General features: G+C 35.2%; 1 protein-coding gene across 1 annotated transcript in view; it reads right to left on the reverse strand.

Moving 5' to 3' along the window:
- Positions 1-14,559, reverse strand: part of FAF1 (Fas associated factor 1) — a 156,717-nt gene that overhangs the window by 70,260 nt on the left and 71,898 nt on the right. The window contains exon 8 of the mRNA XM_027649046.1: positions 5,584-5,670. Coding sequence (XP_027504847.1) covers positions 5,584-5,670 — 87 coding nt within the window. The remainder of the gene's footprint in view (positions 1-5,583; positions 5,671-14,559) is intronic.

A 14,559-nucleotide genomic window follows, 5' to 3' on the forward strand; every position in this document is an offset into this window, starting at 1 on the left:
TCCTTCCTTCCTTGCCTCATGCCTTCCCTTAGATAAGCAAATAATTCATTCAACATCAGCACTAGTCTCTGTCTGAGCCAAGGTATGCAAGGACACCTTTATCTTGCTCTACATGGTTATGACCAAGATCTGGTAAACAAAAACCAAACATGGACCACGTAGTTGGATCTTGTTGAGTGAGATTATGTTGATCAGTTATTCTTCATTACAAAAAGCAACTGGGATCTCAGAAAAAGCCAGAGACAATATTCTCTAAAAGCAGTAACAGCTACAAAGTCTTCCCTGTAGGACACAAGGCATCATCACTGGCTAACAGAGGACAGCAGAGCAAACCTGGGACATGCTGAAACCAGCATGAAAGCTCTAAACACCTAAGGAGAAAACCTGAGTCCTTTTAATTACACTCTGTGTTTGACACACACACTGACTAGAAAGTGAAAGCGCTGATCAGGATAGGAGTCCAGCACATGAGCTGGGATATGCTACTTGCCTTTTATTTTGTATATTGTTATGGAGATTTTCCTTAAGCCCTCAATGACACTGTAAAAAGCTCCATGTGGACCTGGTCTTCTAAAGAAAGGCTCTGTATTTTTGGGTACTCTGTACTTTTGCCTCAGCAAGACCAGCAATGCTGTCGTTATGAAAACATCAGATAATAAATGTGGTAAAGTCAACTGGACTTCCTTCTACGCTTCTTTGAAGCCTTCCTTTCCAAAAAGGTAACAGGTTAAGAGAAGCACCTGCTTTCAAAGATGAAACTTCTATTTAATCAGTGACAATAAACTGGCCCATCAGAACAGTCATAAAACACTCTTACTGCCTCACCTACTCCCAATACATCTGTGCATGCCCAAATAAATCTCTCTGCTCTTCTCTTTCAGAAATATGAGAACAGCCTTAAAATTCTATGATTTTATTGACCTTTAAATTATAAGTTATAAAAGCTAGAACCCCTTTCATGGGCACTAAGAGAGGTGGTCTTAATTTTCCCAGACTTCTGAGATCACAGCTACTGCCACCCCACTATCCTTACATCAAACAGAAGCACTGAGGGTTTAAAAAATTGTGAAGGAACAACTGTAACCTCCTTGGTTTTTCTGGAGAAAGAACATGGTAATTCATCATACTTTCATGCACAAAAAAAATCCAAGTAAGCCATAAGTCAAAGCCAGAATGTTATCTAAAACAAACATATTTAGAAACTCTTTATTAAATTACTCACTTTTATATTTCTTAATGATGAGTAATTTGCTGCTTCATAATTACCATTAATTGTCTGAAAACTTCATTTCCGTTACTAACTTGGGATTATAGCAGAAATGTTAAACTGAAACTTTACATACTTCTGAACCCATACAATTAAATAAACTTCAAGTATTTTTCTATGTATCTAAAATAAAAGGATACTGCCAGATTCACTCTACTACTGTACTGCAAGTCACTGATGAGAACCATAGAAGGAAAGTAACACACAAAGTAATTAACAGTACAGACAATCCAAATTATAATTATGATATTCTCACACAGAAAAAAATAGTTGAGTATTTTCAAATGAGGTATGTATTTTAATTTAAATATAGCCAATTTTACACTTCTGATTAGTAGGTACTTTCTCTGTCAGGACTATTCATTCTTTAGTCATATCAATTCCACAGGGAAGATTCCAAATGATGCAGTAAATGTAGACATGGCATCCATTACAATTAAACAGTCAGCATATGTAAACCTCACAACTTGTTTTCATATCACAATTGACAGCATGTGGTAATGAACTTTCTGTTCAGAACTGTAAGACCTGGAAAGGGAAAGAAATACATACTCCCAAATACTAATTACTCAGATGCTTAATACCCAACCTCTTCAAAAATCTGGAGATCAGCCAAGAAGTGTCATAAATGGTTTCACTTTGTACCACAACATTATTTATCAGCATTCTTAATTTTTATCTGTGCAGACACTGTGCTTAGTACTCAGCAATGAAATGACTAAATATAACAGCAGTGCTAATTGGATCATACACAAGCATTTGAGATTTTTGATTATAGCCCAGAATTCTCTAATAAATTCAGCTAAGGAACATCAACCACATCTGCTACAGCCATCACAGAATGGAAGGTGGTCACACTCACAAGAGATGATGCAGAACCTCAACATGTCAGTGGCAACATACGTGTCCCACCTGAAATGGGACTGTTCAGCAGAATAGTTGAGTACCTTGTCAGTATAGCCCTACTTCTCCCTGAACAAATACCCAATGGCTTATCTATACAACGAAGAAGTACAGTTACTTCTCTTGAAAGGAGGATACAAGGTCTTGACCAACTGTACTGTTTTGGGAACAAAGTGCTACCGGCAGCAGGCGGGAGGATGGATGATCCTCTGTACAGGCTCTGTGTGCAAGGGCACAGTTACAACACTGTGCTTCATCTTCTGGCTTTGTCTCTCTCCCCCTTCCCACCCTTAAACCTCATCCTGAAACTTTTACATCTTTTTAATACAGGAACATATTCCATTTTGACATGCTCGCTGTCATTACTTATGAAGAAGCAGAATTTCTCATTGCTGTGCCAAACTTAAAACAATGAACCAATTAAGAAAAAATCTTTAGCTTAAATACCAAGAACAAAAGCAGCACAAAAGCAACCTCTCTCCTTCTTGTATTGGGTATCGTTCCATGCTACCAAAACAACAACTCATTCTACTGAAATAAAAAAAGTGACCTCATGGGGAAAAAAGGTTTTACCTCAAACATACCTGTGTAAGGCTAATATCCAAAAAGTCTCCTATACTTATGTAAATAAAATCCCAATGTTTCCATGTAAAAACTGTAACTAAAACACCACCTATGACTGATCTCAGATTTTTCTTTCAATGCACACACATTTGAAAGTTGCTCATTCCACTTGACAATAGTGGTAATTACCAGTGAGAGTCTACAAGTTCAGCCAATACAGCAAAAAGAAATGGAATACACTTCAGAAATTTTAGTATATTATTCTGGCGTGGTTCTTGTTTTACAAGCTCTGCAATGTTAAGGTTGTTACAAAATCCAAAATAAAAATTGAGAACAAATTGTGAATGATCTTGAGTTAAATCAAATTAATTTTTTTTTATTTTCTAGGATGATCTTCAGGACTTCACAGTATCACTTGATGATATAAACACAAAAATAGATAAATTAAGCCTTTGGTTGTATTAAAGTTTTAGTTATGCAAACTCATTAAAAAAATAGTGATTTAAAACTCATACCTTTACTTTGTTTGCACTTTAATAAGCAGAACAGATATAATTTGTGGCGTTAAAATAATTCAGGCACAATAAAAGCTAAAAACATGTCCTTGCCAAACGGTGAAACAAGATTTCCATGGCCTATGTATGCCTTGTTTCCCACAATCAAACTGTCACAGTATGAAAACATTCTCCTGCTTGTGGAGGTTTTGATACCCATTTCCCTGGTGAAAGTGTGCAAAGGATCTGAAAGAGTTATTGACAATTCATACAGTATCCCATATTCCATTAGATAGTACAAGCAGAGAACATACCTTAACTCTAAAGGGAGATGAAGCAACAATGTTTTAAATTACTATTGACTCCACTAAATTTCCTGATAATGTCAGAAGACTGTAGTCTGTCAGGTTCATAAGAGACTCAAGATGATACAGGAATCCAATTATGCCAAGTCTATTTAGTTGTCCTGTTTGCTAAGCCAAAGGTTAACGAGAACTGCACTGAAAAAACCTCCCGTGGTATTACAAAGTATTTCTTATGCTGCATAACATGCAAATGAAAAAAGTATTTTAATCAAGTCTTTCTTTAACTCCTTAATTGCAATGGGGCACTATACTACAGTACAGCAAATTAAAAACTCATGACGGAAAAACTGATTTTAAAAATTTGCCACTTAACTCAAGAGATCATCACTAATTACTAAAGTAATTATTACTGAATATTTCTAATTTGCAAAGGAAAAAATGTTCAGATCACAGAACCACAGACAGGCACTGCGAACGTTAAATCTTTATAAACAGTAAGCTATGGCCTCTAATTTTAGAGAGAAATTAATTATATTTTTGTTGGCAACACATTCAAATCTGTTTACACAGCTGACGAGTTCCAGCTCCACCAGACTCGCAGTGAGCTCTGAGGACTCCTCTGCTTCAGAGCAGGTGACTCGACATTCACCGATTTCATTAAAGATGAAAAGGGGAAAGATTCACCTGCAACAATGTCACTTGTAAAAACAGACTTAAAACAGATTTATGAGTTCTACACACGTGAGGTATCCTATTCAAAAGAAAAGGGGAGGGGAGAAAACACGTGAAAACTGAACAGCTGTGGGAAAACAGATTAGAAGTGTTGAGTTTCCAATTCTTTTTTGGGCTAATGTAAACTAATAAAATGTTAAAATGGATCCATATTTCAAAGACTGTAATTACCACATGACACCATGCTGTTATTTCAGATATTGCATCCATCAGCCCAGATAGGCTCTTGAATACAGGGACAGAGATTTACCCACCTTTCTCAACTACTGTTTCTGTAAACACTACCACGGATATGTTTTACAAGTATATTAGAAATCCAGACAGTCTTTGTTTTTGTTTTTTTTAATTGGCTTAAATCCTTTACCCAGAGCAAAAAACGCAGCAGCCATATTCAAACAGCAATTCTCCTTTTACAAAAAGAGAGTGGAAACAAACAGGAAAGTAGTGCATCAAAGACAATGGCAAAATTTAGAGAAAGCAATCCCCAACTGCATTTTCACTTTGTAGAACACTCAGGTTCAACCTATAGTTTACATGAATGATTTTATAAAAATATAAAAATTTCATTTTTATACATTTTTCTCGGGTCACAAAATTGACATACAACATAACTACATAATAATTTCAGCCTCTTAGACATTTTTTTAGTGGGTTTATTTATTTTGGTTTTTTCTAAATAAAGGCAGACCTCACTAGGCTGGCATTGGTAACGTACCACTGTAAGAAAATTACCTGAGCAAAACTGAAAGATGTGCTGTAAAACATGCTGTAGGGACAACCATGCAAGGAACCAAGTGCAGCATTTAATGGAATTCTGCAGGTTAAGTCCCACAACTTCATAAATTTGTAGGCAAATTCACAAGTGGATTCTGTCACCAACAGTGACACTCCACTGATTTCAGCAGGAACACCTCCTGCTTTGAAGTCAGGCACAGGATCAAGCATACATATGGTGAACTACCTTGGTAAAATATCTAGATGTGCATGCAAAGCATACATAAAACCAAGGACTTTTTCCCTGCAGTTCCATCACTGCAGTGGACTTCTTCAACTTCCAAAACTCTGTGCAGTTTTGCTTCAGTCTAGAACACGTCTCCTTGTCTAAAACATGCCCCAAATCTGATACACATGAATAATTTCCATGTATTTCACTAATCCAAATCTTCAGTATTTGTATCTTTCAAGACAAAGGTCTGAAGTGTGTGCAATGTTAAGTTACTGCACGTGAGAGTAAAAGCTACCGAGTGACTCCCATCAAAAATCCAAGTAAAATCACCTATTTGCAGGGAGAAATGAAATGAGAATCAAAGGTACTCACTGAGTCGTCTGTGGCAGAAGAAGGCCAGCCTTCCCACAACTGGTGACGGACAGGGATACTAGTCAGGTCATACACATTCCGCTTTACCTGGTTAAATAAATAAATAAATAAATAAATAAAATCAGAATTTGCTGTAGCAAAAGCAATACAGGCAAACTGCATTGTTTTCAACATACCCCAACTTTTTTATTTTTATTTTTTTCTAGTTATTGTAAAACTTGTTCATTCAACGCTCTAAGGTTCAGATCTGGTCCACAGGTTTACACACAATATTGCCAAAGGCATTTGAAAAAACTATGTTATAGCTGTCAGCAGAAAAAGATATGAGCTAGCACCCTGCTTGGAATCTAGTGCACTTACCTCAAGTTAACAACTTTTTCTGAATAGAGAAGTAGTTTACAAAAATCAGGAAGTAAGCTGAAATTTGTAAAATGGTAAATACTAACATAACCCATACAGATAAAGGTTTCATATTCAAAAAATTAATGAAAGACGATTCTAAACTACCATTCTCAGGAAGATAATACAATAAAACAAAAAACATCTGATATCATTTGATCCTGCCTATTAATCAATACTTGCCATAGCTTCAGCACTGAAGCACAGTTGAGGTTTGACTCTACAGTGAGGTAATATAAAACATATGGAATGTACATATGTTCCCTTGAAATTTGTCATTTATTTTTAGTACGGGATGTACGTGAAACATCTGGCAGTACATATTTATCTACAAATGTGTTTGCACAACGAAATAGCACCAAAACTTTACCTGGATTGTCTTTAGAGAGAAATGTTGCATGGAACCCTTCTTTCAAATTTTGCACACCAACAGATGGATGAAGAACACTTGTGCAGATAGTAAGGGGTGAAATAATTGTTCTAATCATTGTAAAGATCCTAAAGAGAGTGAGGGACAAGGCAGGGATTTCCACCATACCCTTGCTCACAAATGTTGATTTGGGCAACATTCTTCAAAAGACTCTTCAGTGGCATGGCTGCAAGTTTGCCAACAAATACATACAACTGAGAACATATCAAGATCAAACACAAAGTACAGTGCTCTTACTGTATTTTCAGATCTTCCATTTAGTTACTGCTGCTCATTCTCACTACTATTAGTAGAACTATTTCACACTAATAGAGTGCCCCTTAGTAAAAACTGTGAAGAACTGTCTCATATTTCTGGATAGATCTAATACACAGACTATGCAGATAATAATTTCAATACTCTCAACTTAAAGCTTTATTAACATAAATATTCTGCAGAAATAAGTGGAAAAGAAGTTATTCAGTTTATCATCCAAGAGTAAGATACAATACTTCCAACTCTTGAGTCTGTATCTCACTAAAGGATGACATTTAGACCATGTGGGTTCCTTACCTGGACATTTCAGTATCATAACATATATCTGGGTTGGAATTTCAGCTCAGTTTTACATTCACTGTATTCATTTTAGAATCCTTGAGATCTCTCTCAGTTTTTTCTAAAACTGGTAAATTGATAACATGATACCCTTTATGTTAATATTGGTTTTGTTCAGCAGTTTTCACAGGGAGACTGACCTGGTAGCTATGCTTCAATTAAAAAAAAAATTACATCTATATTTTAACTAAAAAAAAAATTTAAAAGTGGACTTCTTTTTAGTGCTTCCTCTTTGTATCCTTGACAGTTTAGTATCCAGGTAGAGATGTTACTCTGTACTGACCCCACAACAGCCCATCAAAATATAACAATCCTTATCTGTGATCACAAGAATACGGGTTTTGCTGCTTTAGTTTTCTTGCATTAAAAAACAGGATAAACTGTCCCTGTGAGATATTTATTGTCCAGTTACCCATCAGAAAGTCTTATTAATATTATTTTCACAATGTAAAACTCTAAAAGGAGCTATTTTTAAATAACAAGTGCAACTTATTTACAGAAACATGGGATCAATGGGACTGCATAATACTGTTTTCAAAAAGCCTTCAGAAGTAAAAATAAATAACTCGGAAGTCACATTCCTCAAATTCCCTTTTAATTCCAAAGTACAACAGAAAGGCATTATGAAAAAAACAGTATTTCCCTTCTTTCATTAACTCATCTGTAACTGCACTGAATTCAATAACATTCCTCTGCTATTCTAAGCTTGAAAGGCATGCTCGGGGTAAAGTGTTATGTTGGTATAAAGCACAATGCCAGACTGATGTGCTGGACAAAAGTGATCAAAGTTGAAGTAATTTTAGCCAATGCACAAGTATTCTGCTGCATTATTCTACCAGAATGACATCTGTTGAGCAACTCGTCGCAGAATAAACCAGTTGTTATAGACAGGCCTGGCTGGGTAGAGGACCATGTAAGACTGATTAGAGTAATGTTTGATTAAACAAACTGCTTGAGTTAAGATCATAACTGGATTTGGAGTTCACACCGAAGCAGTCCTCTTTCAAACAACAAGCCACAATCAATTATTTAAGATAAAATAAACTTGCTTTTAAATAACTATTTAATTTTAGGTTTGTTTGATAATTAGAACACTATTACAAAAGCAGATTGTAAAATGTTTCAGAGATTAGAATATTTACCAATTGAGTACAGGAAATCCCTTCTCTTCGCTAACTGACTTAATTTCACCCTAAAGTTAAAAATTCCATAAGAAGGAAAAAGTTCTAAAGATTCACATAAAGCAAAAGCATAAACTGCTCCTTCACTGGGCCAATGAAATAAAAATCTACAGCCACACTCTTCATGCAACTGCAAAAAAAGTTAGCATAGTAAATGGACAAAGTCTGTGTTAAGGCTTTCACTTATAAATTCAATAGGAGGCAACAGGAGGACCAAAATCTTTCTGAATTCATGTAAAGCAAACTCTAAGTTGTAGTGTCATCCACTGAGCTACATTTATTGGCAAACTTTTTGGTCCCCCACCTTTGATCAGCTTGAAATACAAATTGGTGGCATTGTCTTTGTGCAGCCCAGAATTTCTTTTCATAATGTTCAGATGCCATGGTGACTGGCACATTACTATGGCAGCCACCCTTCAGATTATCATCTCCAGAATATATGAGATCACTTAAAAACAAATTAAAGGCACATCTATTTGGTTTCACAACTCAGCTGTGAACAGTATCGATACAACCATTTAAACCAAAAAAATACCCCCATGTATTTCAGATGAAGTTTTACTTGGAAAACTATAATTCCTGCAGAATGCCCTGCCTTGCAGCTATACAATGATGCTGGAAACCCATATGAAGTTTCACTGGTGTTGAAGGGAGTTAAAATATTAAACAAGGTTTGATATTTGAAGAAAACCTGTATGTCGAAGTAGCCAACACACAGAAAACTTCCCAGATACAGGTGGTGTTACTTCCTTATCTTTCACTTTATCTAATCATCTTTCCTTTAAGCAGATGATTATGTTGCTTTAAAAGCAAGGTTAAACACAAAAGATACACTTTATTTGTAGATATGAAGCTAATACAACATTTAAAGTCCTTCCACATTCATATTAGTATGGATAAAATGAAGCAAAATGCATCACAGGGCAAAAAGTCTCTACCAGGTAATGTGATGATGACAATCTTCTGGTGATTTTACTTAGCAAGAATAAGCAGCTATTTTCTTACCTCTGAATTAGGAAAATCTGAAATCTATTGTCAAAACCAATAATCTAACACTTAGTAAATAATTTTTTAATTAAATTTATGCTGAATCATCAAAGAACTGCCATGCCTGAATCTGTATCTTTGAATCACAACAAATCACAACACAGTTTAACAGTACTTTCCCTCAGGCTGTTTTCTGCTTATGCAGGTACAAAGTTAATTGAAATAATGTAGATAATGAACTTTTGTTAGTCTTATTATTAAATATAATTTATGCAAAGCTGTAAATTGGCTGAGATGCTAAAGACTGTTCCAGGCACATAGGCAGCATGAAAGACAGTGCAAAAATGAGTGCATGAAAGGCAGACAAAAGGAGCAATAAAGTCAGAGGACTGTGAGGAATGTGGAATGTGAGTTGGGGGACGCAGGGAAATGAGAGCAGATGCAGACAGACCAAGGTTTCACAGGGCACTGATAGTACAGCGAGAATCTTGACTTTGACATTGTAACAGAGAAGAGGCCAAGACAAGTAACCAAAATTTTTAGGAGACTGAAACGATACAGATGGGGCAATGACAGAAAGAAGTGCAAAGTAAGCAGAGTGTTTTGGTGAAGAAAGATGGAAAGAAAGGAGGCAAACCCAGTTGAAGTGATAGGCTTCAGGATTATAGAGGAAAGCCTTTAACATCTCTGCCAGGCAAAATTCCACTGACAGATAGCAAAGAGCATTGGGAATCTGCAGTAATACATGGGAAGCAGGGACAGAATCTACCAAGTTTTTAAGCACAGAGAAATGTCAAAGGTGTTAAAATGGTGAATCTGAAAGGATAGGGATGTTATCAATAGCCATGAACAAAAAGATAGGTCAGATTAAAGGATAATTTCAGTTAACTATGGATTACCAAGCATTATTATAAATATAGAGACACAAAACTATAAAGAAAGATTTTTCTGAATCAGCATCTCTGCCACAACTTATTGCAAAAGACTCGGTCTGTAGTAATAGAAAAGTGCAGGACACAAATTGAAGATGTAAGGAGAGAAAATGACAAATCAAAGTGATCCATACTTAAAATTTCCTCACTGTACAGAAAACGTATTTTGCATTTTATCAGGAAAAGAATAGCAAGAAATCAAAAAACCCCTGAATTTCTTAACTTTAAAAAGTGAGATGTGCACTAATTTTAACTAACAACCCACAGGTGGGATATACTCTATATACAGAGTAATGTAATGTACTCTGTGAACCACCACTGACATTAGCACCCAAACCAGAACTCTCAGAGTACTTTACCCAAGACTCCTTTAAAGGGGTATGGTATAAATCTGCTCCACTCACAAATTTGTTTGCATTCTTGTATTTCCAATACATAATATTAAAAACTACATTTAAAAAATGAAGGTTATTTTAATAATCAAATTTTCATTTTAGTGTAGGTTTTACTTCAGAAATAATAATGCAATTATAAAGACATAAATGATAACCTGTCTCTCCTAGCAGCTGACTGCAGTTTAAACTATGGAATGCTTTCAATTAGTGAATTAAGATGTCATAATTGGGTTATTTTTAAATAGCAGCATCTGCCTCTCACAAATTTTATACCATCGAAACTCTCTAAGGAAGACTCTCTATGCTATTTACATTTACCCATACTCAATTCACTCTGTTGTAATCTAAAGGAAAAAAATACACTTCTAATGTAAATATTTAAAATCTATATACTGAATGCAAAAGAAAACCTTACCTGCCCAAGTCTACAAGCCAAAAGTCAGTTGTGATTCAGCACTTTTATGAAATGTATAGGAAATCAATTATGTGCTTTAATTCTCTAATTAGTTTTTTTATTTCATAGCTCTTCCTCTAAATTACTATTCTTGCTTTTAATACCTCTGAAAATATTCTGGTCTTTATTTAACAAGTTTTCTCCTTTAGTAGACTAAAGCTTTGAAACCTTGTTTCTTGTTTAATGCAGAATAAATTTTAAGATAATACATTTTAATACAATGTCCGAAATACATTACTTGCTTTTTCTACTATGACAAGTAAAACTGAAACAAATAAAAGCACCAAAATGTGTATATTTCCTGCAAGTAGTATTCTCTTCCCTCTGATTAGGACTGTTTCATTTTTAAATTAAAAACAATATGCAATTTCAAACCTTCCTAAATGGCCCTAAGAGAACCTGAATGTCCATTGTACGTCAGCCACATACAAAGCAGAATTCATCAGCGAGTTACAACACACAGAGAAAAAAATCAACAGAAAATTTTCTGCTAAGTTTTTGTGTAACATTTTCCTGCAACTAAACACATTTTATGTACAGAAACCCCACTAACGCATCCAACTTTCACTTTAGTGTGTATGGGAAAGTGTTCAAACCCAAATAAACCCAGTTTAAACTACTGTTAAAAATGGGTTGTATTGCACTGTAGCACTCGGTAAATCTTGTGCCAACATCTTCATTACAAACCTTTGTGGAATCGTTCAAATTAACTTAAGCCTGGCAAGAAATGTGCGATTTTTTGTGACACTGTTGATAAGAATTCAAATCAAGAACTAGATATTAAACACCGAGCAAAAACCAGTCAATACATTCTTTTTTTGTTTCCACTTCTTTCATTTCAATATCTAGAAAAGAGATTGAAGTACACGAATTTTGCCTCTCATGGTTGGAAAGGTGCAGTAAGAACTTCATGTATCTCGGGATTAAATAAATACTTTAAGATAAACACTGTGTTCAATTTGAGAGATGAGGCAAGGAGAAACAGGGAACCACTTTGAAAGATTAAGTGGCTGGATAAGTAAATGCAAAGCTAATATTGCTATGCTGTTATGTATTTTTAAATGGTGGAGGAAGGAAAACTTTCAGGAGAAAGAATCCGTAAGCAGATAACTCTAACAGAGAGATGATTCACCATAATACTTTAGTAAAAAAACAGCTCTTTTAGGATAATTAGGTACTAAATATAAGGAACCAGCACCACTTCCAGAAAGGTATATGGATTCTTTACTCCCCAACTAAGCACTTATAGCCTCGTTCTCCAAGATTTACACCCATCATAATGAGTCATCAAACAAAATCCAAAAAAAACCAACTCCCATTACTTTCATTTCACTTCTGTAAATTCTTGAGGACTACAGCTAGTCTGAATTACTTATGTGAAATACTACTGGCAAACTTTAAATGTCATAACTTAAGAGAAAATAAACTGCTTTTTCCTCAGTTATATGGCTGTGTTCTGTCCTCTTGTTCTATAGCTGACACACACCTTCCAAGACACCCCCTACTCACTCTACAGCCTCATTGAGCAACTGTATTTCTGAGATGTAACACCTAATCGAATAATTAAGAAATTTTTCTCAACTAGAAGTTTTTATCAGAAGCTCATCCAGTTTGGGAATCACCAGATTATTTAAAAATTCATTAAATGTAACGACAGTTAAGATTCATTACATTTTGTTAATGCTTGCAAAGAAGCCTTTGGCAGATTCCTTTTAGCACCAGAAATAACATTGTGAATAAATTACTTTCGTAATTTCACAATTATTCATTCATACTTTATTATCCTCTACTTCATTTTTTGGATCTCCTATTTTAAACCAACCCTTCTTGGATGTCATTTGACCTTTTTTAATGGATCTGTGCCAAGTGCATATCTTAACACTACAGCCCACAATAAAATGGATCATTGGGTAAGACTAGCATATTTTTGTCGTTGAAACTTGCAAATTTTGAAACAGAAAATAAAAGCAAGGCTACAACTAAACTCTACTGAATCTTCTGACGTGAACTTCTGATTGCCTCATGCATTTTATATACATATATATATATATATACACACACACATACTTACACACCTACAATATAACCTGAAAAGATGGATGTTCCAAGCACATGAGATGTTCCAAACATGACACGTTCCCTCAAATATTTAGCAAGATATTTTCCCAAGCTCAGCCTCCTGTCCAGACAAGGTTTGAGAATTAATCTGAGCTCTGTTCAAACTACCAGATACTACTTTTTGCCACTGCTTCGGATCAGCCTTTTCCTGGGCCACAGCATGTGGCAAATGTTGAGTATATTCACTATATTATTCATCATATTCAAATTCTACATACAACTGTCTGTCTTTAAAATACTGGTTTTATTCTCAATGCCTCCGTTTTCTGACAGCATACATGTATATTTTAATTCTGGGAAATAAAGAAATCTCTTTGCTGATCTCCACTTTTAAATCCCTTAAATTAGCTATCCTTTTAGAACAGCATTATTGCTAAATGCAAGTTACAATCTTCTGAACTTGATGCAGAAGTTACTGGTTGCTGCTATATGGCCTGCACTGCACAAAGGTTCAGCCCACATAATTATTATTATTCATTGCTTGTAGTGCCTAGGAGACCTAATTGTGATAATCCCCTCTGAACTTAAAACTGCATGACCCTTTGAATTTTTTAATAGAAGGTTAAAAGAAGAAACAAATTCCTATAGAAGAAGAAGGGAAAACACATTCTTAAGAAATTGAGGCAAGAGACACGAGTATTTGAAAAAAGAAAAAAAAAAAACAACCCACAGGAAAAAAATCATTTTAGCAGCACACAAGCATGAGTTTGAAATAGGGTACGAAAGAATTAAGAGTGTGAGCTGGCTGTGACATTAAGAGATTGAAAGGAAGATGTGATTAGGGTTAAAAGAGATCAAACAACAAAGACTTACTGCCAAAACAATTTTACGAATTTATTTGAAAATGCCTTAAAGACTTCTACTAACAAAATAAAACCAATGATAATACTTGAAGTTCACTCGTTTGCTTGTTCTACATACAGTGCACTGACACAGAAAAGATACATTTGGAAGACCTAGTTTGTTTTTCCATTCAGTAGGAATGGTCATTTAAGAAAATATACTTATTAGTAGACTAAGTGACAAAACGCTGTTCTGTGGAAACTTTTGACTGATCCCTCTGCACATTATGAAAGACAACATGCAACTGCTACTCAGTCATCTACTACCAGATCACTATCAACAGGCAACTACTCTTTTGACAAAACATTCAGCTGCAATATGAAGGGTAAATACAGTTTCTAATATTTTTACTCCCAGGGTCCCAATTCCAGTTGATTTTACATCCTGAAATGTTGATAAGTTGCCAAATATCTGCTATTTTGCTTCCATTAAAAATTAACATTTTAGGACCCTTTAAACATAATGGGACAAACTCTGGAGGACTACACTCGAGCAAGATCCTGCATCTGGCAGGAAGAATGAGATCTTAGTTTCACTGTAGAAAATGTTACTTTTAGTTACCACCTTCCAGAAGATTTCAGAGTACTTCACAAAGCATGACAGAAAAATTCTGTTACATCCAGAGGGTCATTCTGGACTCTGC

The sequence above is a fragment of the Corapipo altera genome, unplaced genomic scaffold (genome assembly GCF_003945725.1).
Source record: "Corapipo altera isolate COAL_440 unplaced genomic scaffold, ASM394572v1 112, whole genome shotgun sequence".
In the NCBI taxonomy this organism is placed as follows: Eukaryota; Metazoa; Chordata; class Aves; order Passeriformes; family Pipridae; genus Corapipo; species Corapipo altera.